The sequence below is a fragment of the Dromiciops gliroides genome, chromosome 5 (genome assembly GCF_019393635.1).
Source record: "Dromiciops gliroides isolate mDroGli1 chromosome 5, mDroGli1.pri, whole genome shotgun sequence".
NCBI classification, from domain to species: Eukaryota; Metazoa; Chordata; class Mammalia; order Microbiotheria; family Microbiotheriidae; genus Dromiciops; species Dromiciops gliroides.
In genome coordinates this window covers 57,223,324-57,244,326 of record NC_057865.1, presented here as the reverse complement: position 1 = coordinate 57,244,326, position 21,003 = coordinate 57,223,324, and the positions used below count along the sequence as shown (strand labels likewise).

Here is a 21,003-nt window from a genome sequence, read left to right as displayed (position 1 = left end):
TAAATTCCAATGTCTATATGAGGCAAAATGAGGCAAAAAAGAGCCTGTTTTTTCAGCAGAACTAGTGTGTTTTAATGAGGAGTGCTATTTATCCAAAAGTAGTTATTGTTCCTGTCCATTTTGGTCTGTAACAGATAGACTTTTCATCAGAACTGAAAAACAGATAGGTTTGAGTTTCTTTCAAACTCCCAAAGCATAAACTCAGGCTGACTATTTTTAATTAATTAGAGTTTATTTTAGAGGGAAGAGTTCGGAAATAATATACAATTCTTCAGGTAGCAGATGTTAGTGCTTGTCACTCATTCAAAAAGTTGTCTAAAAAGATACAAGTACCTTTTCTTTCAAGATGGTACTGGAAAGATCTCTCATTTTAAAAACAATTTGTCCAGTACAATGAAAGCATTATGGTTCTCCCCCAAATAACAATTTGTTCATGTAATTGAATGTTTTACCCATATGCTATAATGTGATTCTTACTCAAGTTCAGGTTGGACTAGATGACTCATTTCATTTTTCCTTAAAATACACAGCCCTTAACTACATCTGCAATCACCTTAATAGTTTTGTTTGGAGAATACATCTGAACTTTTTGGGACCAATACTGAGATAAACTATTGCCCCACGGATTGAATTCATGTGGGGGAAATTATACCCCAAAGGTATGTAAAGGGGAGTATTTGCGTGTTTGTTCTTGTTCAAACTTCAAAATAAATATCCATTTGTAAAACAAAAAAACAAAACAAAACAAAAAATACGCCATTGCAAGAATGCTATCTCAAGGACACAAGGATGGGTAAGATAGAGAGAAGGAAAGGCAAGTCATGTATCCTTTGGCATGACACATTAGATTTGCCAGTTGCCTATAGGATGGGCACTACAGGAAGTTAAAGTCAGAAAGGTACTATGGAAAAAATCAGCAGAGTATTGAGCAAGACAACTAGAGAAGGAAATGGTACACTGATACACAAACACTCAATATTTCTTATGAGGGAAATGGAAGACTCCTTACCCTATTTAAGTCAGGCCCACTCCAAATGCAGTTTCAACCAAGTGTTGCAAGGAAATATAATAATGAGGAGGAGGAGGATGCTGATAATGAATCACAGATGTGGAAAAAGGAGTAAAACTTGTAGAATGCCAATGAAGTAGCCATCCTAGAGTGAATCCTGAGTGGAAGATGTGGCTTACTAAATATTAACAGCACCCATTCAGGCTACATGAAATACATATTAAACACCCATGCTTCTGATACAGTGTTTCTCCCATTTGAGATGGATGAAAAGGTCCAGAATAAACATATATTTTAAGATTCAATCTATACATATTAATATTAATCATTATTTTGCTGTGAGATTTTTAACTAAATAAATTCCAAAGCAAAGAGAGGGTAATTCAATTTTTCAATATTTTAAGCATTCAACTGCATCTCACCAACTGCCTATATCTAAAAGGCAATAATTACATTTGTTTCAATTGTTCTCTCATCAGAAGAACCAGCTCTTCTATAATTAATAGAAATTCAAGTATAGGGGAACAAAAAATATTCAATATGCAAAATCAAAATACTAACTACATACATACACAGTCAACAGGTCTACTTAGCTTTAGATTATTTCATTTAGATGATTTCCCCTATGTCCATTACTGAAACAAATGACAAAGAAGTTTATACTCAAATATTCAAACATATGGAAGAGCTTATCAATGTGAATGTTAACTAAAACAACACAGATCACAGTCCATCTAATCCTAGCCATGCTATTCAACTTGTCTATTTTTCCTATAAATTCATTTGAGATCGACCCTATGTGCAATGGGGCCTCCCTTGATTGATTTTTATTTCAAGAAGATATTAGTCTTTATTGGTAACTGCTGCTCTTGCTACCTGATCATACTTTGTTTATTTCATCATATATATTTGATAACATCTTTTAATAAGTTTCTTATTTTAGTCATTTCTTTTCTGAGTTGCATCTATCCACCATATGCATCTCAGCTACCCTATGAAAAATTCTTTTTTTTAATTTTTGGAGATTTACTATCCTTTGGCTTATAGCCACACATAAAATAATACTGTGAAAACACTGTTATGAAAAAAAGAAAGGCATTTGTTTCAAGGAAATATTTGAGGTCCTGAAAGAAACTTGGAGTTTTCCCTAAAGCATTCTGTCTAAGTTTGGTCCAATTCATTGAGCATCTATGTATGCATGTATGTATATGTGTATGCACATATATATGTGCATGTATATATACATCTATGTGTATTGTTTATATGTATACACATGTGAATATGTATATACACAATATATATGTATCTATGTAAATTTATAATCTGTTGAAAAGAAGGGAGAAAATGAGAAAGGAAAAGGGAGAAAGACTGCATTATCACAAGAGTATGGACAATAGGCATATTTTTATATCCATTTGTGCTTTTCTCTGTAGATAGTCATGGCAAATAAAAAAAAATTTGAGATTTCAGTCTTCTTTAAAGAGACTACAATGTGCTTAGGCTTGTTGCAACTATCATAATTTTGTCCATAAATATAGAAGACTTCACTATCTATATGAACCAAAGAATTCCCATAATGCTATTGCCCCCAGGACGAAATGCAAAATTCTCTGTTTGGCACATAAAGCATTTCATAATCTGGACACATCCTATCATTCCAGTCTTCTTATACTTTAGTCCCATTCATGTGTTCTACATTTCAGCAACCTTAGCAAGCTTGCTATCCCTCAAAGTCTCTAAATTCCATGCCTCTGCAGGGGTTATCCCCATACCTGGAAGGTTCTTCATCCTCATATCTATATCTTAACTTTCCTGGCTTCCTTTAAAAACTCAGCTCAAATCCCACCTTCTGCAGGAGGCCATTCCCCATGCACCTTCCCCCCCCCCCACTGGATAATGCATTCTTTGTGGGTTTTTTTGTTTGTTTGTTTTTGTTTTTGTGGGTCAATGGGGGTTAAGAGATTTGCCCAGGGTCACACAGCTAGTAAGTGCCAAGTGTTGGAGGCCAGATTTGAACTCAGGTACTCCTGAATCCAGGGCCCATGCTTTATCCACTGTGCCATCTAGCTGCCCCAATGCATTCTTAAAAAACAAACAAAAAAAACCTTTTTACTTTGCGTTTACTATATTCCAGCCTCTGTGTTAAATACTTTATAAATATTATCTCATTTGATTCTTACAATAACCCTGGAGGGCAAGTGCTACTATCATCCCCATTTTATGAATGAGGAAACTGAGGCAGGCAGAGGTTAAGTGACTTGCACACCATCACATTGCTAGTAAGTTTTTGAGGCCAGATTTAAACCCAGGTCTTGTTAACTCCAGGTCCAATTCTCTTTCCAGTTAACCACAGAATACCCTCATGTCATGAGCATTCCCATTTGATATTATCTTCCATATACTCCATATATATTTTGAATCTACCTACTTTTTTACATGTTGTCTCCCTCATTAGAATGTAGGGGCAAGGACTTTTGTGGAGGAATTTTTCCATACTGGGAGTTCCCTTATAGTGATGTAATTTCAGATGGCAATGGGACAAACATAAAGAAGCAATCAAGACATTCCCATGAGGATCTTATTCTTTGCCTTGTGTATTGCCTTACATCTGTCACCACAAATTACATACTTGTAGTAAAGTTGGCTGCAATTATGATTGTATTACTCTGGTCTTATTGTATGACAGTATACATGCTTATGGAAAAGAGGTACTCAAATAAGTCTCTAATGGTTCAGCTAAAACACAGATTTAGTCAGCATTAGCTCTTCAGAGTTGTTAAATTGTTTGTTATTCAGATCAAAGATCTTCAAAAAGTGTCAGCTGGTAGGACCTGCCTGTGTTCCTGGCTAATCAAGCAGTAGCAGCCTGTAAAGCATCTTTGCAAAGTACATATTCCTGGAATTTGAGGTAGAAACCTGGTACACACATACATTTACATGGTTAAATGGTACACACACGCGCACACACACACTCTTTACAGTTTTGTTAAGCACAGCCTTCTTGGTTAATTCCTTTTGGCCCTGCTAAAAATGAAGAAATGTGAAACAGGAGGCATTAATATTGTGCCTTCCTTTTATTATTTTTTTTTCAGAATTGTTCCTTAACATGTCTGAATTAGATTCCCAGTAGAAATAATCAGTATTGAGTAAAAATATATTAGTATGTAGTATTTTTCCTAAATATTGGAATAAGGAAATAATAATTCTTTGCTAGTTTTCTAAATGCCTTTGCACGATGAATGCTTACAATCTTAATGCTTATTATCAGTGTCCTTAATAAATAATCAAAAATGAAATGAAATGGATGTACTTATTCTTTGGAAGACAAGCCAAATCCTGGAAAAGTAAAATTTATGAAAGGTGTTGATGACGATAATGATGATTGAATAGCTAACATTAAAATAGCACTTTAACTTTTGCAAAACAACTTACATATATTATCTTATTCACTACTTGAAACAACCCCGCTCTCATCCCCATTTCATACCACCACCAACACCAGTTGCTGATCTACTGTCACCTGTCCACCATTAAGGCAAAGATCCCATGGAAACAGCACTGCTTCCCTGGCCCTGCTTCCAACCTAGTCATTAGACTCATTATTCAGGAGTGCAATCCCTATGAAAATGGTCCACCCTCAGGAATGGAAAACCAATGCAGTTGAAGCAGCAAGACACTCAGAGGGAGAGACAGGAAATAGCATGTGCTTGGCAAGTTCAGCTACCACACCTCACCTTAACTACCATCTGATCATTCCCCCTGATGGAGACAGTCCTGGCTGCAGAGCCCAAGAGTCCTGGGAAGAGTAGGCTAGAGTGGCTGAACATCAGGAAAAGCAATCCTTGCCACCAAAGTCCGTGGCGTTGTCAAATGGTTCGTGTAGTTTTAGCAGTGGAAAGAATATTAAAGGAGATTCATTACCATCTGCTTTGCTGCTGAACTCTAAGGACCACAGGGCCTTCCCATCTGACTTGTAGATGAAACCTCCTTTGTGTATTGTCTTCTATTAAATGTAGGCTCTCTAAGAACAGGATTCACCTTGCTTTTCCATTTGTATCCCCAGAACTTTGCCCATGGTATGTGCTTAATGAATCAATTCTCTTTCAGACATTCATACAGATAAGGAAAATGAGGCTGAGAGAATCACCAATGTGTCTAAGGGCACATTAAAAAATGTCTATCCAGGCAGCTAGGTGGCGCAGTGGATAAAGCACTGACCCTGGATTTAGGAGTACCTGAGTTCAAATCCAGCCTCAGACACTTGACACTCACTAGGTGTGTGACCCTGGGCAAGTCACTTAACCCTCCATTACCCTGCAAAAAAAAATGTCTATCAAGGGCCAGAAATGCCATGAGTAGTCTGGCACCCAAAAGTCCAAGAGAGCCCTCTTGATACGTCCTCTGATACACAGAAGGTTTTTCTTTTCATATCTTTAAGTGGTGATTTCCTTAAATTATTATAAGTATTTTTCTTCAACACTTGATTCCCTTATTCTGTAGATAGTAATAGAAGTCTTCCTAAATTTCTCTGAATTCTTCACATTGGCTATTTTTTATGGTACAACAATAATCCTTTATATTTAACTTTCATAAGGGATCCAACCATTCTCCAATCAGTGGGTATCAACTTTCAGTTCTTTGTTGTGAAAAAAGATGAGTAAAATATTTGTACATAAAAAAAAAAATGTCCATGTCAGGATTCTCCCTCAGTTCTTCCTAATTCCTAAGTGTAACATTCTATCCAGGACACCCTGCATAGATAAAGTTGTCTACATTTAAAGAGAACAACCTCAGTGCAGATATAATGAGGTGAGTATCTACATATAGGCTCTAGGTGTCCACCCTGGGACCTTGAACTCAAAGACACAGAATTCACCACCTTCTCTACTTTCCTCTCTCTGTTTCAATTCCACCTCACAGTGTGCACTGACCAGAGGCAGCAACTTTAGTCAAGAGAGAACTTCCTCATGCAAACATGCCCCACCTCTTTTCTGGTTTTAAGTCACCTTGGATGGTAAGAGCTCAGGGGACACTCTAAAGTAATAGAAGATTCGAACCATACCTTAACGAGAATCTGAATGGATCCTGTAGCTTTTGTGGATACAAAGTACCAGAAAGTCATTGTACAGGCTGCACTGGATTCTTGCCACTGAGAGCTCTTCAAATGGGCTTTCTCACCTCGTAAGCCCACTGGAGTAGCCTCCAAATATAAGAAGTGCCCTGGGAATAAGGAGTAGAGTCCGTTATGATAATAATAGTGAGGCAACTATTTGGGGCTTCCATTCTTCATTAGTGCTTTTAATTACATTTTATATGCTCTGAACTGCCAAAGGCATTTCCATTTAAAACAGAAAGGAAGCCTAACAGCAGAGCCTCCAGCTCATTTACCAAACAATTTCCAACAGGCTGTGCTTTAGAAATGTACTTTGCTGTACTTAGTGGGAGCATTAATTGATCAGAGGGGGATGCTTATGCCACCAATTCAGCCAGGCAGCTATAGGAAAATTTAATCAACCCAGAACACGTCTATCAACCGAGAACATTCGGACCTGAGTTTATGAAAGTGGTTCAAGCCAACTCTGCCCGATTTATAAAATTACCCCATTGCAATGCATGGCTGCTCACTAGGTGCTCCAAGTTCATGAAAGGGAATGGACAGGCTTTGTGAAACAGATGTGGTATGCTTCTTCACCATGATTCAGTGCAATCAAATCAGTATGGGAGATATAAACAGTGAAATGGAGCCGGCTTTCACATTTTATCATGTGTTGACTGTGCAAATAAGAGAGCTGGCATTCTCATATCCATAATTGCAACATAAGTAACACACGGTCACCCAAACGGCGATAAGCAAATTGTTTCAGCTTTGTATTTGCATCCAAGATCCGAATCTGGGGCAGTGTGGCTCTTTGTAAAAGACTTTTTGAATCTTTCTCTGGGCTCAAGTTCAGGGCTAAATCTGAATTTATCAGAAGGGATTAGCCTGTTAGGCTCCCTTCATATTCCAATTCAACAAACATTTATTAACTGCCTGCTATATGTTAGAAACAAAGAAGAGATAGAGAGAAATAAATTGAAGCCCTTACTCTCAAGGAAATTAAATTCTATCTTTAATACAGCCCTGTGGACTTTTGGTATATGGACATTCAATTTACTTAAACTTCAATTCCCTGCTTTCTTTTTGCCTGAAGTTTTCCTCGAGTCAATTTCTATGAGAGTCATAGAACCATAGAGTAAGAAACAGAGGGATGCTAAGAGATCATCTGGTCCAGTGCTTTTTAAACTTGTTCCACTCGTGACCCCTTTTTGCCAGGGAAATTTTTACATAATCATGGGTAAAAAGGTATATAAAATAGGTATATATGGCCTTTCACTATTGCCAATTACTTCATGAAACCCACATTCAGTTACATGACCCCATAGGGGGTCATGACCCATTGTTTAAGAAGCTGGGATCTAACCTAACTCCTTCATTTGACAGATAAGGAAATTGATAGCCAGGTAAATGAGGGGACCTGTCCAGGGTCACACAGGTATTAAGTAAGTGATAGAGCTGGGATTTAAACTTAGATCCTGTTTCAAAGTCAGCCCTCTCTTCCCAGCCCCACAAAGAGTCCCCCTTCCCACACTCCGTAAGAAATGGCCTTTTGCAATCGTAAAAATGGCTTCTTCCTGAACCATGAATCTGCTTCATACCCTACATTTATATAGCACTTTAAAGTTTCCAACATACTTTCACATATATGATCTCACAATGAGGTAGGTAGATCTGATCAAATCATCTTTATTTTATATATGGAGAAACAGTTAGGTTTGGAAAGTCCATTGATTTTCCATGTCATATTAGTTATGAGTGGCAGAATTATTCTTGACTCTGCTTCTCACAAGCTATGTGACCTTAGGCAAGTTCTCTGAGCCTCATTTTCCTCATATTGAACCAGATGACCTTGATATTCCTTTCCAGCTTTAAATCTATGCTTTTATGAGTCTGTCATTTCTTCTCTTGGTCCAATTCTTCTTCCAATTCTAGAGTGCTCATCTCTAGTAATATTTCCAAATAAAAATTGCCTAGTTCACATTATAGTGTCTGAAAGACAGGGGCTTCTATTTCTCTCATCTAAAAGCATTATAGCCATTGTAACTAATATTAGATTTTGATGACTTGCCAAATATTGCCTTTATGTGCAACAGCACTATAATTACTTCTCTAGAACCCTCCAGCCCCTTCTCAGGAAGGCAAAGCAATGAGCATGGTCAATGTGATCAGGTCCCACAAATGAGCTACTGACTTACCAGTTGTATTTTTGAGGGTGTGGTCTGTGGGAGGACTCAGAAGCAGAGGTGAGCCAACTCCCAGAACCCAGTCAAAGTTGTCAGCCAGAGAATTTTTCCAACCACAGTTGCCATTTTCAAAGGTGCAGGAAGTTCCACATTCGTTTTCATCAGTATTATCTTCACAGTCATCTACAAAATTGCAGCTCTGTTCTAGTTGGAAACACTTGCCATTCTGACATTCTCTATAGCCATATGGACAAGAATCTGAAAGAAGAATGAGGGAGGCATTATACTTCTATAATCCATCAGAGGTTTTAGAAGTTTAGAGCTAAAATAAGTATTTCTATTTAAAAAGGGGTAGCATTTGTTTTTGTGGGGCAGTTTTTGTGGGGCAGCCCAAGGTCCCACAGCTAGTAAGTGTCAAGTGTCTCAGGCCAGATTTGAACTCAGGTCCTCCTGAATCCAGGGCGAGTGCTTTATCCACTGTGCCACCTACCTGCTCAAAAGGCATTTTATGTAAATACCCACAATGCACTTGAAGTTTCATTCTATTATCATTTTATTAATTTTGTACAAAATATAAACATAGCCCATATGATCAACATTTTTTTTCCCCTTACAAAGCAAAGCCTTTAAGGAAAAGTTCCAGCTTTCCATTATTTCCAGCATAATAATGCTTTCTAATCTGGCTTAATTACTGGCATTTTCCTTTTGTGCACTATGGAATTGAACCATTTCAATTTGTCTATAGTGTCAAAGTAAGTTGCAGCAGACAGTACAAGAATAAATACTTTTAAGGTTTCAGTTACAGAGCTTGGTTTTCTCAAAGAAATATTGAACAAAAACATAAGTCAGCATAGTATTATTGCCTTCTTTGTGCATTATTTCTGGTGGAGATGATGGAAACCAAGAAAATGCCAGGATTATTTTATTTTATACACTTTTGAGCTTTAAATTGATTCCATCAATTCCCACTTATTCTGCTTGGGTGGAGAATGAAGAACTAAGACCAAGAGCTGGATGTTGCAAAGAGACAAATAATTGAATAAAATGAGAAAAACACTTCCTAAAAATCAGATACAGCCCAAAATAGAATAGACTACCTGGGAGGTAGTGGGTACCCCTTTACTATTGGCATAAAGATGGAGGTGGCTTGAATAAATCAAATTATATCACTTTCCATGCAATAAGTGATAAAATTACTATAAACTCAAATAGCTGAAAACCAGGTATCAATCCTAAATTTTACAATAAGTTCAAAAAATGCCATTAATCACCTGGAGTCATAATGCAGAAGAAGAGTAAATGGATTAACTGAGGAAATGATAACAGACTGTAAGATCTCTATCAATCCTTCAATAAACATTTACTAAGTGTCAACTATGTGCCAGATTCTGTGTTAAGCACTGGGAATACAAAAAGAGGCAAAACACAGTTTTCAAGGGGCTCACAATGTAATGGGAGGAGACAATACAAATAGATAACAACAAGTTATATACAAGATATATAGGAAATAATTAACAGAGGAAATGCAGTAGAATTAAGAGGGGCTGGGAAAGGCCTCCAGTGAAAGATACGATTTTATTTGGTGCCTTTGAAAATACAGAGAAGTACAAATTGAAGCCAGCAAACAAGTAGTAGAAGTTAAGAGAGAAAGCAATCAGGAAACCAGTTTAAAACCTGAGATTATAAGAGATTTTAAAAAGTGGAGAGAAAAGAAAATTCCAGGTAAAGCAGTGAGCTAATCCAGTGAGCTGAATCAATGAGGTGTGGAGGAAAGGATTAGAACCCTAAACCATAGTTTTGGTGCTCCCTGCCTATTGGAGGAAGACCTCATGGAACTCAGAGGTCCAGAAGATTTTCTACGTTCCTATGACTAGCCTGGCAGAGTCCTCAGATTAGTTTATCACAATGTCTTCATCAGAAACTACAGGAGCCAAATACAAAGATTCACATTTTTTTGGAACCCAAGTAGAAAGCTATACCAGAATTAAGGAGAACATCTTGTTCATGTAATCAAGCCAACATCCAGGAACTAAGAATTACACCTTTGCCACACATACTCTCTACAATTGTATATGTTTTTCCCTAGGTGTTCTATGCACTGGTGGGAAAGTGTCCCAGACATCTTGAGGGGAAATAGCAAACCTCTTCAGTATCATTTGCCAAGAAAACCCCATGGAAAGCATTCTCATGTCATGGTCCATGAGGTCACAAAGAGTTGGATACTATTGAACAACAACAGCAGCAACTTATATCAATCATACTGCTGTAGTAAAATGTAGTACATTTAGTAAAATTGTTTGACTGATTGATAATCAACACATAATCAAGGAAGGAACAAGATCAGTTAGGGTTTATGAGCTTTATGGCATTAGCAAGAAACCCCTAACCCCTCAGGGATTACCCTAGCACCCAAAGAGGGAAAAGGTCAGCTAAGCCCCCTGTACTTGACCTGACAGTATAAGTAGGGATCTTAGAAAAAAAAGTATATAGTCAATGCTAGAAGTCACTGCTGAATTCTAAGTGGTTTTCAAGAAAAGCAAGATCACTTGTTGGAATCAATATAGAGGTGATTCTTGCTTGTGTATGATTTGGAGTAGCTATTCTTTGAAGCATCTGTCAACTCTGAAATTCTGAGACAGAATCTGGTCCTCGTAGCAACATTCTTTTCCAGTGAGTGAATGACTCAAAACTATAACTGATGTCTCTTAACCAAACATTGAGGGACAAGTTACTAAAAGAGAGGAAAGAAAGTAGGATTTGTTTTAACATATCAGTAGCATATAGTGTTTTAGGAAAAAATCTTCAATAAAATTTGTTATATTTCTTCAACCAATTTTTAGCAAGTTCTTACTAAAAGCGGTACTCAAAGTATTTCCAGATAATATCAATACATTTTTCAGAGTAACAAACTGAAAAGATTATTTTTAATTGGCTACCTCAGAACTTTATTGTTTTTAGTGCTTTTCAAAAAAAAAGAAGTTCTTAAAATGTTTTGTTACAAAGGAGCTGTCCCTTTAGAGGAGCATTTGCTGAGGATCATTGTAAAAGGGAGGTTGTAAAAGTTGCAGATTGTCTGGGGCAACCTCTGATAGGAAGAGGAAGGCACTATATTTGCTATGATGGATGACATTCTTTAAGGAATGCTCTGAAAAGGAAAACTGCCCAGCACATGGGTTGTTGAATTAGATGAGATCTAAAAGTCTCTTTCAACTCTAAGTTTCTATGAATCCATTGAACATTTCAAGCAATATTTGTCAGACTAGATCTTGGGAAGGAGAAATATTCTCTTTCCAGGAAGAGTGGAAAAACACTTCTATTTGATTAAAGGGGGAAATTTTCAGCCTGGTTTCATATTATCATACTGCTACCTGCAAGCAGTTTTATATGGCTGTAATTTCTCTAAGAGAGGTGGGCGGGGCGGGGGGGGTGAGCCAAGATGGCAGAAGAAAGGCTGACTCTCCAATCTCCAGAAAACCTGTCCACATCCCTCCAAAAATAATGTGATAAAACACTATTGGAGAAGCATAACCAACATAAGAGCAGAGTGATATTCTTTTCCAGCCAAAGATGGATTAGGTAACTGGGATCACCTGCTGTTTGAGCAGAGAGAGAAGTGCAGCATGCAGAGCCTCCAACCAAAGCCTAAGAAACTTTAGCAGTGATGGGGTCCAGTGGTTGGGGGAATAGCTACAGTCTCTGGTGCAACTGGGAATGGGAGCCCACATTCTGAACCAGCAAGCAAAGTTAAAGGACAGCCATCCAGTGGGGGAGGGGCACAGACACACCAAGCTCCTGACCATAGAGAATCAGATTTCAATCATACTTCTGTTTACAGGTCAAAGAGAATGTGGGTCATGGTTACTCTCAGGTCAGGAAGGCTGAGAAAAAGCCCAATTACCCCCTGGGCCAAGCTGTAGCTTGGAACAGAGTATCCTGGAAGCAACCCTACACTTTAAGAAGGAGTTAAAAGCCAAGAAATAGGGGATCAAGATAAGTAAGCAGAAAAACCAGCAGACCATAAAAAGCTGCTTTGGGGCAAACTAAAGCTGAATACATCCTCAGAAGAAGGTAATAACAAAGTTAAAGCTCCTGAATCTAAAGATGCCAAAAAAAAATATGAATTGGTCTCAGGCCTTAGAAGTGACCAAAAGAGACTTTGAAGAGAAAGTAGATGAGATATAAGGAAGATTTAGAGAAGTGGAAGAAAGAATAGAAAGAGAAGTGAGAGTGATAGAGGAAAGTCATGAGAAAAAAGTGAACAGCTTGAAAAGCCAAATGGAAAAGGAGATTAAAAAGCTCTCTGAAGAAAATAATTGCCTAAGAATTGGGATTGAACAAATGGAAGCTAGTAACTTTATGAGAAACTAAGAAACAATTCTACATAAATAAATAAAATAGAGGGTAATATGAAATATCACCTTAGAAAAACAACTGACCTGAAAAATAGATCCAGGAGAGATAATTTGAAAATCACTGAACTACCTGAAAACCATGACCAAAAAAAGAGCTTAGACACCATCCTCTAAGAGATTGTTAGGGAAAATTGCCCTGATATTCTAGAAGCAGAAGCTAAAATAGAAATTGAAACAATCCACCAATTACCTCCTAAAAGAGATCACAAAAGGAAAACTTCCAGGAATATTATAGCTCAATTCCAGAGATCCCAGCTCAAGGAGAAAATATTGCAAGCAGCTAGATAGAAGGAATTCAAATACTGTGGAGCCACAGTCAGGATAACACAAGATCTAGCAGCTTCTACATTAAAAGACCAAAGGGGATGGAATATGATATTCCCAAGGGCAAAGGAATTAGGACTAAAACCTAAAATCATTTATCCAGCAAAACTGATTATAATCTTTCAGGGGGAAAATGGGACTTCAATGAAAAAGAGGACTTTCAGGCATTTGTGATGAAAGACCTAAACTGAATAGAAAATTTGACTTTCAAATACAAGACCCTAGAGTAGTATAAAAAGGTAAACAGGACAAAGAAAGCATAAGGGACATTAAAGGATAAATTGTTTACATTCTTACATGAGAAGATAATACTTCCAACTCATATAAGAACTTTCTCAGTATTAGGGCAGCTGAAAGGAATATACTGAGACAGAGGTCACAGGTTTGAATTGAATATGAAGGGATGATATATGTAAAAAATTTACCCTTCTTTTTTGTAGGGAAGGTAGGGTGGGATGGCTTATGTTTGGGGCTGGATTTGGACTTGGAGCCTCCTGGATCCAGGGCTGGTGCCTGAAGAAGAAAAAGCTTATGGAGTGGAGAGGAAAATGGGGAATGAGTGGGAGAGTGAGTGAGCCTTACTTACATCAGAATTGACTCAAACAGGGAATACCATAAACACTCAAGTGGGTATAGTAATATCTTTTCCCCTGAGGGAAAGTGGGAGGGGAAGGGGGAAAGGGGAGAGAAGTGAAGGAAGAGAGAACAGATTGGGGGAGGGGGCAGTAAAATGCAAAACACTTTTGAGGAGGCATAGGGTGAAAGAAGATAAAGAATAGAATAAATATGAAGGGGAGGGAATAGGATGAAGGGTAATCCAGTTAGCAATAGTAACCAAAAGAAATGATGAGCAGGATGCTATCAGAATGACATATGAAAAATGCAAACCACCAACAGAGAAAGAACTGATGGTATTTGAATGTAGATTGAAATATAATTTTATTTGTTAGTTCCTCTTGCTAAAGTTATGCTATTTTCTTTCACAACTTGACTAATATGAAGATGCTTGGCATAATTATACATGTATGACTTATATTGAATTGCTTGATTCCATAGGGAGGGTTGAAGAGGGACGGAGGAAGAAAATTTAGAACACAAAGTTTTAAAAAAAAATCAATGTGAAGAAACGATGAGCAGGTGTATTTCAGAGAAACCTGGAAGGATTTACATGAATTGACGCTGAGTGATGAACAGAAACAGGAGAATATTGTACACAGTATCAACAACACTGTGTGATCAACTGTGATAGTCTTGACTCTTCTCAGCATTACAATGGACCAAGATAGATCCAAAGGACTCATGATGGAAAATGCTCTCCAAATCCAGAATAAAAAGAACTGTGGAATCTAGATACAGATTGAACCATACTATTTCCTTTTTTTGTTTTCCTTTTGTGAGGTCTTTCCCTTTTGCTCTGATTCTTCTTTCACAGCATGACTAATGCAGAAATATGTTTAATGTGAATGTACATATATAACCTATATCAGATTGCTTGCTGTCTTGGGAAGGGAGGAGAGCAGGGAGGGAGAGAAAAAGATTTGAAACTAGAAATCTTATGGAAACAAATGTGGAAAACTATCTCTACATATAACTAGAAAATAATAACATACTATAGTAAAGAAAAAAAGAAAAAGAGAGGTAGGGGGGCAGCTAGGTGGTGCAGAGGATAGAGCACCAGCCCTGAAGTCAGAAGGACCTGAGTTCAAGTCCAGACTCACACACTTGACATTTACTAGCTGTATGAACATAGTTAAGTCACTTAACCCCAAATGCCCACCCGAAAAAAAGAAAAAGAGAGAAAGAGGTAGCATTTCATGGTAAATAAAAAGCCTGTCTCAAGGTCAGGAAGGCCTGTATTCAAATCCTAATTTAGACACCTATTGCCTCTGTCTGTGGTCCTCCATAAATCACTTACAATCTTGGCTTCAGAGGCAACTCTCTTATAATATAAACATGAGAGAAACTGCCTATTTATGATGCTGGACATATTCTCAACAGGAAATTCTCTATAACGATGAAACCCCAGGTCTATACAGAAAACAAAATAAAATGCAACAAAACAACTCTCTACTTCATCAATATGAAAGATATGCAGAGGATTTTAAATGACAAGGGTCATAGAAGGACAAACTAAAACCTTAGTTTAATTAATTCAAATAGTATAAAATAAATAAACCTCTTGTGGATGCAGCCAAGAAAATTCACTAGCAACTTTTAGAAATTGCTAGAGCTTTTGATACAAGAATGTCTTGGAGACCTGGACTTAAAATTTTAGAGGTATTTACCAGCCTTAGGAGAATTGTGATGTTAATATAAAGACAGAGAATGAGATAGGAAGAAATAATGTAAAAAAAAAAAAAAAACTTGGTGGTGAGATTAAGGTATGAAAGCTGGATCTAGCTAAAATTATGGTCAGTAACAGTTATGGATTAGTAAGGAGATCATGGATTTGTAAAAGATATGTGTCTTTAAATCTACAATTTTCAACAGTGCTGGACTTAACCGTTTTAATAAAGTCATGTTTTTAATTTAGCAAAAAGATGTATTTTTATATCATCCCCAAACAAGATCACCCATGGCATAAGGTTTCTTGGGTCACAGATCCATGTCTGTAGTCACTTCAACTACCTTGTGGAGTATATGAAGATCAAACTTAGAGGCACAAATAAATCTCTTTAAACTTGAATCTTCAAACACTGAATTGTCAGATGTCATACTAGCCAAATCTATGAAACATTGATCTATGTATGTTAGAAACTAATAATTTTAAAATAAAATTAAAATATTTGCCTTTTGTTATTTCCAAAATATTTGACTATATCTTCTTGTCATGTTACCCTTACCCTTTTTATGAACTCTATAGATACTTCTTGAGAGTTTGTAATGAAAATATGTAAGATAACATATGCTCTATTGTCTTTACATTACATTCTCTCCATACTTCAAGTACATGCATGTATACACACACACACACTTTTACTGGGAGTCTGGCACATACATGCCCAAATCATCTGGGATGGTGTCACCACATGAAGGTTACATAGTGTAAGAGCTGGCATTTGAACCTGCAACTTCTTGACTGCAAGTCTGGCCTTCTGTCCATTAAGTCACTTCTTTCCCAAACATTGCTATTTGGGAATTTTTCAGTCATGTCTGATTCTTCATGACCCCTATTTGGGGTTTTCTTGGCAAAGATACTGGAGTAGTTTTCTCTCTCCTTCTACAACCTGATTTACAGATGAGGAAACAGAGGAAAATGGAATTAAGTGACCTTCCTAAAGACACAGCTGGTAAGTGTCAGAAATAGATTTGAACTCAGGAAAATGAATCTTCCTGACTCCAAGCCCGGAACTATCTACTGAGCCACCTGACTGCCCTTTCCTAATCACATATTAATTCAAATGTTGATTTTAAAATATAACAAAAGGGATGTGGATACAATGGGGATTTAATTGAGGTTTTTAATAGAAAATAATAGTCTAGAAGAAGTTTACAGAATCTTAGAGTTGAACATGTCCTTAGAGGATTATAACATAAATCCCTCTCCCTTTTTGGAATCTATACCGTCTTATAGATGTGATCATCTAGCTTCTACTTAAACATTTTTACTGAAGTGAGAAGGTCAACTGACTGCCCAGTGAAACAGTCCTGCAATCTTCCTCCCCGTAACTTCTGTCTCGTTCTGCCTTTTCCTAATTGGTTAACTAACATCCCCACAGCTGGCCTTCCCAAATCTTTATCTCTCAACCAAAATCTCTATGAAAAACAGATGTGCATTTTACCTATGTATTCAGTGAATGTCTCCATCTGAATGTCTTACCAATACCTCAGACCTTATATGCCAGATACTTGTCATCTTTCCCCAAAAACATGTTTCTCCTTCTGAATTCCTTGTTTCTTTTCTATTCTTTTTTCCCAAATTTCTTTTAAATAGCAACACCATTGTTCCAAGAACAATTCAAAACCTCATTGTAGTCCTTAACTATTCCCAATCCCTTGCATCTGAAATACATCAATTTTGGTGTCTAAAATATATTAATTGCAATGTCTTTTCTCCTTTTGTAATATTTTGTATCAATTTCCTCTTTTCTATTTTCACTATAGTAACTGTAATTTATGCTCTTGTTGCTACCCATATAGAGGTAATGTAGGAGAAAGTGTGGGATTCATGCTTCATCTCATCATTAAATTGACTTAAGGAGGCAGCTAGTTGGCACCACAGTAGGTAAAGCACTGGCCCTGGTTTCAGGAGGACCTAAGTTCAAATCCAGCCTCAGACGCATGACACTTACTAGCTGTGTGACTCTGGGCAAGTCACTTAATGCTCATTGCCCTGAAAAAAAATAAATAGATACATAGATACATAGAGGTAGATAGATAGATAGATAGATAGATAGATAGATAGATAGATAGATAGATAGATAGATAGATATATAGATAAATTGACTTAAGATGAGGCTTAAATTTTTCTTTCTTTACTAAAAAGCATTGACTGCTCAGAAGACTCAAACCCAAATGACCTTCATACTATCTTCAAGAATGGTCAGAAGATACCACACATGGTAAATACTAAATAATCCCTTAAGAAAAGGAAGCTGTTTTAAACACAAACAGCAAAAACTTTCTCACAATTATGAGTCACTTTAAAATCAATGACTTCTTACATGCTATCAGCTAATGGGAACAAAGGCCAAAGGCAATATGAAATTAGAAAAGGTAAAAGTGAAAAGATATTACTTATTGATATAGTTGCTCTTAACAGATCTGCTGCAACAATCTGGTAACTGAAAAATGGAGAATAGTCAAAAATTTAGACATTGCCTCACATTGCTTTTTAGAGATATTTACTACAGAATAATACTAGTCATCACAGTGAAGATGCCAAAGAAACAACACAACTGACTCAATGTCTAATGACTTTGATAGACAGGAAAAATATGATAGCCAAAGCTAACGTTAGTTTAGAATGTAAGGTTATTTGTAAGCACTTGATGGAGGCATCCCTCCAATGGTACAGATGGATAGATTGTTGATTCAGATGGAGCTTCTAATCAGCCAGTACCCCTAGGTCTCTCACATGTGAAATAACAGTGAAGCCAAATCTTTCCAACCACTGTTATTAACACCAAACTACAATTTATCTCCATCAAATATTTCAATCCACTGTTCCATTCATTTTAAATACTGTTAAATAAAAATTCTGTAATTCAATATTTTCCCATGACATTTGTTTAATCCATATGTGGGAAGAAGGGGGCAGCTAGTAAGGGGTGCAATGGATAAAGCACCAGCCCTGGATTCAGGATGACCTGAGTTCAAATCCAGCCTCAAATACTTGACACTTACTAGCTGTGTGACCCTGGGTAAATCACTTAAACTTCATTGCCCCTCAAAAATAAATAAAAACAAAAAACAAACATATGGGGGGGGCGGGGACAGAGGAGAAGAAATGTGGCTTTATCTCCTTATCAAGTGGATAAGGTGGAGAAGAGTGGGCCATACTAGACATGATCAACTATAGAAACCTACAGCCAATAGTGGAGACTTCTCTCCCTGAAGGTAAAGATGTACCCATTAGCACTTTTTGGGAAAGGGAAAGACAACTGATCTGGACGAGTTCTGCTATGGGGGGCAGGGTGGGGGGAGACTGAGTTGGATAGATTTGTTGAGCTCAGGAATTCTGAGATGGAGAGGTATTGCTGATCTTGTGTCCACATTAAGTAGAGCAACAACATCAGTATGGAGAGCCCCTAAATTCAGGGTACCACGGGGATTTTGTTTTTTTTTTTAGTAAGGCAATTGGGGTTAAGTGACTTGCCCAGGGTCACACAGCTAGTGTTAAGTGTCTGAGGCTGGATTTGAACTCAGGTACTCCTGAATCCAGGGCCGGTGCTCTATCCACTGCGCCACCTAGCTGCCCCACCACGGGGATTATTAATGAGGGGTTAAATGGCCCAGTTTAAACATGGACTAGGTCAACTTTTACATAATGAATGGGGGGGGGGATTAGGTCAAGATGGACATAAATATGTTAAGGCTTTTTTTGCTTCTTTTTCATTGTTTTGTTTTCATCAGGGTAAGATATTCTTACTATGAGAAATCCTTTCTTCCACACAGATTGCAACAAAAGTTTTTTGGAAAGGTAGATTATAGGGAATATGAAGACACCCTTGGAGGTTAAATAATTTCTCCAACATCATACAGCTGGTTATGTATCAGAGGCAGGATTGGAATCTGGGCCTCCCTGACTCTGTGACCAATTCCTATCTACTTTGCCACACTGTCTCTAAGTTAAGGTATGCTTAAATGCCAAAACATGGTCCAGCCACCATGACTTATTTTCTCACATTTCTAGAGTAGCAATGTTATAATAGTTAAGGTTTCAGAAATACTTTTTTTGCTGACCTAACCCTAATTCCAATTCTGTACTGGAAAATCACTCTGAATAAGGGGAGCTCAAGTGTGGAATCCTAAATTACCTACAAAGGAAAATAGCCTTTAATGGTTCCAGCTTGAAAAGAATTGTTGAAGCATATAACTATTGAAAAATATTGTATTTCCTAACTGAGTTTATAATGTGTCTTCTTTCAAGATAGAATGGAATGCAATGAATTCATTACATAGCTCAACTTTCAGGGGTTTAAAACCTAGCTGTGAATGAGATACAATGAAGGAAGTCCGATGAATACGTTTAAGAAATTTATAATTTTAACACTTTCTTGCTGGTTTTGGCTCATGAAGGTCAGTAGCATATAAGAGGTAGTGGACGAATTCTGGGAAGGCAAAATAATGTAGGCAGTTATCAGTCAATATATTGCACCTATCTTTATTCACTCTCTTCAACTCATTCTACTGCTTACTGGTGTCTGTCTTTCTGTACTCATCTCATGCATGGTAACAGAATCCAAGGAATTTTAAGTTGTTTTCATATCGACAATATGCGAAGTAAAGAATTACCTGGAAGTATGACGATTCTAATAACTGCAAACTTCATTTAGTTAAAAATTGCAAATCCCTTCAGGTGGAAGAGTTCCCTAAATAATGGGGAAAAATATCTTTTTCCTTCAAAAACTTTCATGTAGATTTTAATTGACAATTTGAAATTTTGAGAGCCCCTTAATATACCTTTTTTTGTGTCAATTACTTATTGAACACTTACTCATTACCAAGCACTAGTCTTGGCACTTCCTGGGATATAAAAAAGAATAAGAGATAGTCAAGCAGGGAAGGTCAGAGTCAAATACCAGAAACCCAGAGGAAGTTCAAAAATGTAAGGCAGAATATGAACAAGGGCTAAGTGATAAGTGCTAAAACAGCTGGAGATATAGTGATCAAGGAAGACTTCAGATAAGAGCTGGACTTAGATGTACAAAAGGAGGGAGCCACTTTACTTGGTACATATACTTTGAGTGAAGTGCATATTTATCCTTGAAATAATTTCTATCCTAAAAATAAAAAGGGAAAACTAACTGAAAACTAAATTATTCAATTGAGAAACAAATCAAAATATTGATCTATATAATTGATATAAACATGTAAGTCCAATGGTTAGTTTTCAAATACTGTAGCATTTAAGCAGAAGAACCTGTATCAATATGTTGAATCTTAATTTTTTTAACAAGTTTGAAAGGGGTGAGTTTTCATTTGAATGCTTTCATTTATTTCTGGTGAATTTACCAAGAACTCCTACCTTCACCTGGCCCTTAAACTATAGGCCCTTATTTGGTGGGCAGAAATGGTTCGATAGGCTTATTCTAAATCTAAACATTTAAATCACATGTAGCTACAAACAAGAATCTCTGAATTAGAGTGAAAGAAGGAAACAAAGGTCCTCTGTAGCTTTAAATGAGCAATTACTGTACTTTTCTATGCTTTGAATCCCCTTTCCCACAAAAAATATATTTCCAGTTTAATTACTTTGGCATTTTGCTTTCCTTTAGTCAATGAATATAAGGCAGGTAATAAACTGTTCTCCAC

At 37.0% G+C, this 21,003-nt stretch overlaps 1 protein-coding gene across 1 annotated transcript in view; it reads right to left on the bottom strand.

Moving 5' to 3' along the window:
• MALRD1 (MAM and LDL receptor class A domain containing 1) overlaps positions 1 to 21,003 on the bottom strand; it is a 910,872-nt gene that overhangs the window by 399,304 nt on the left and 490,565 nt on the right. The window contains 2 exon segments of the mRNA XM_043967510.1: positions 6,072 to 6,229; positions 8,303 to 8,548. Of these exon segments, the coding sequence (XP_043823445.1) occupies positions 6,072 to 6,229; positions 8,303 to 8,548 (404 nt within the window).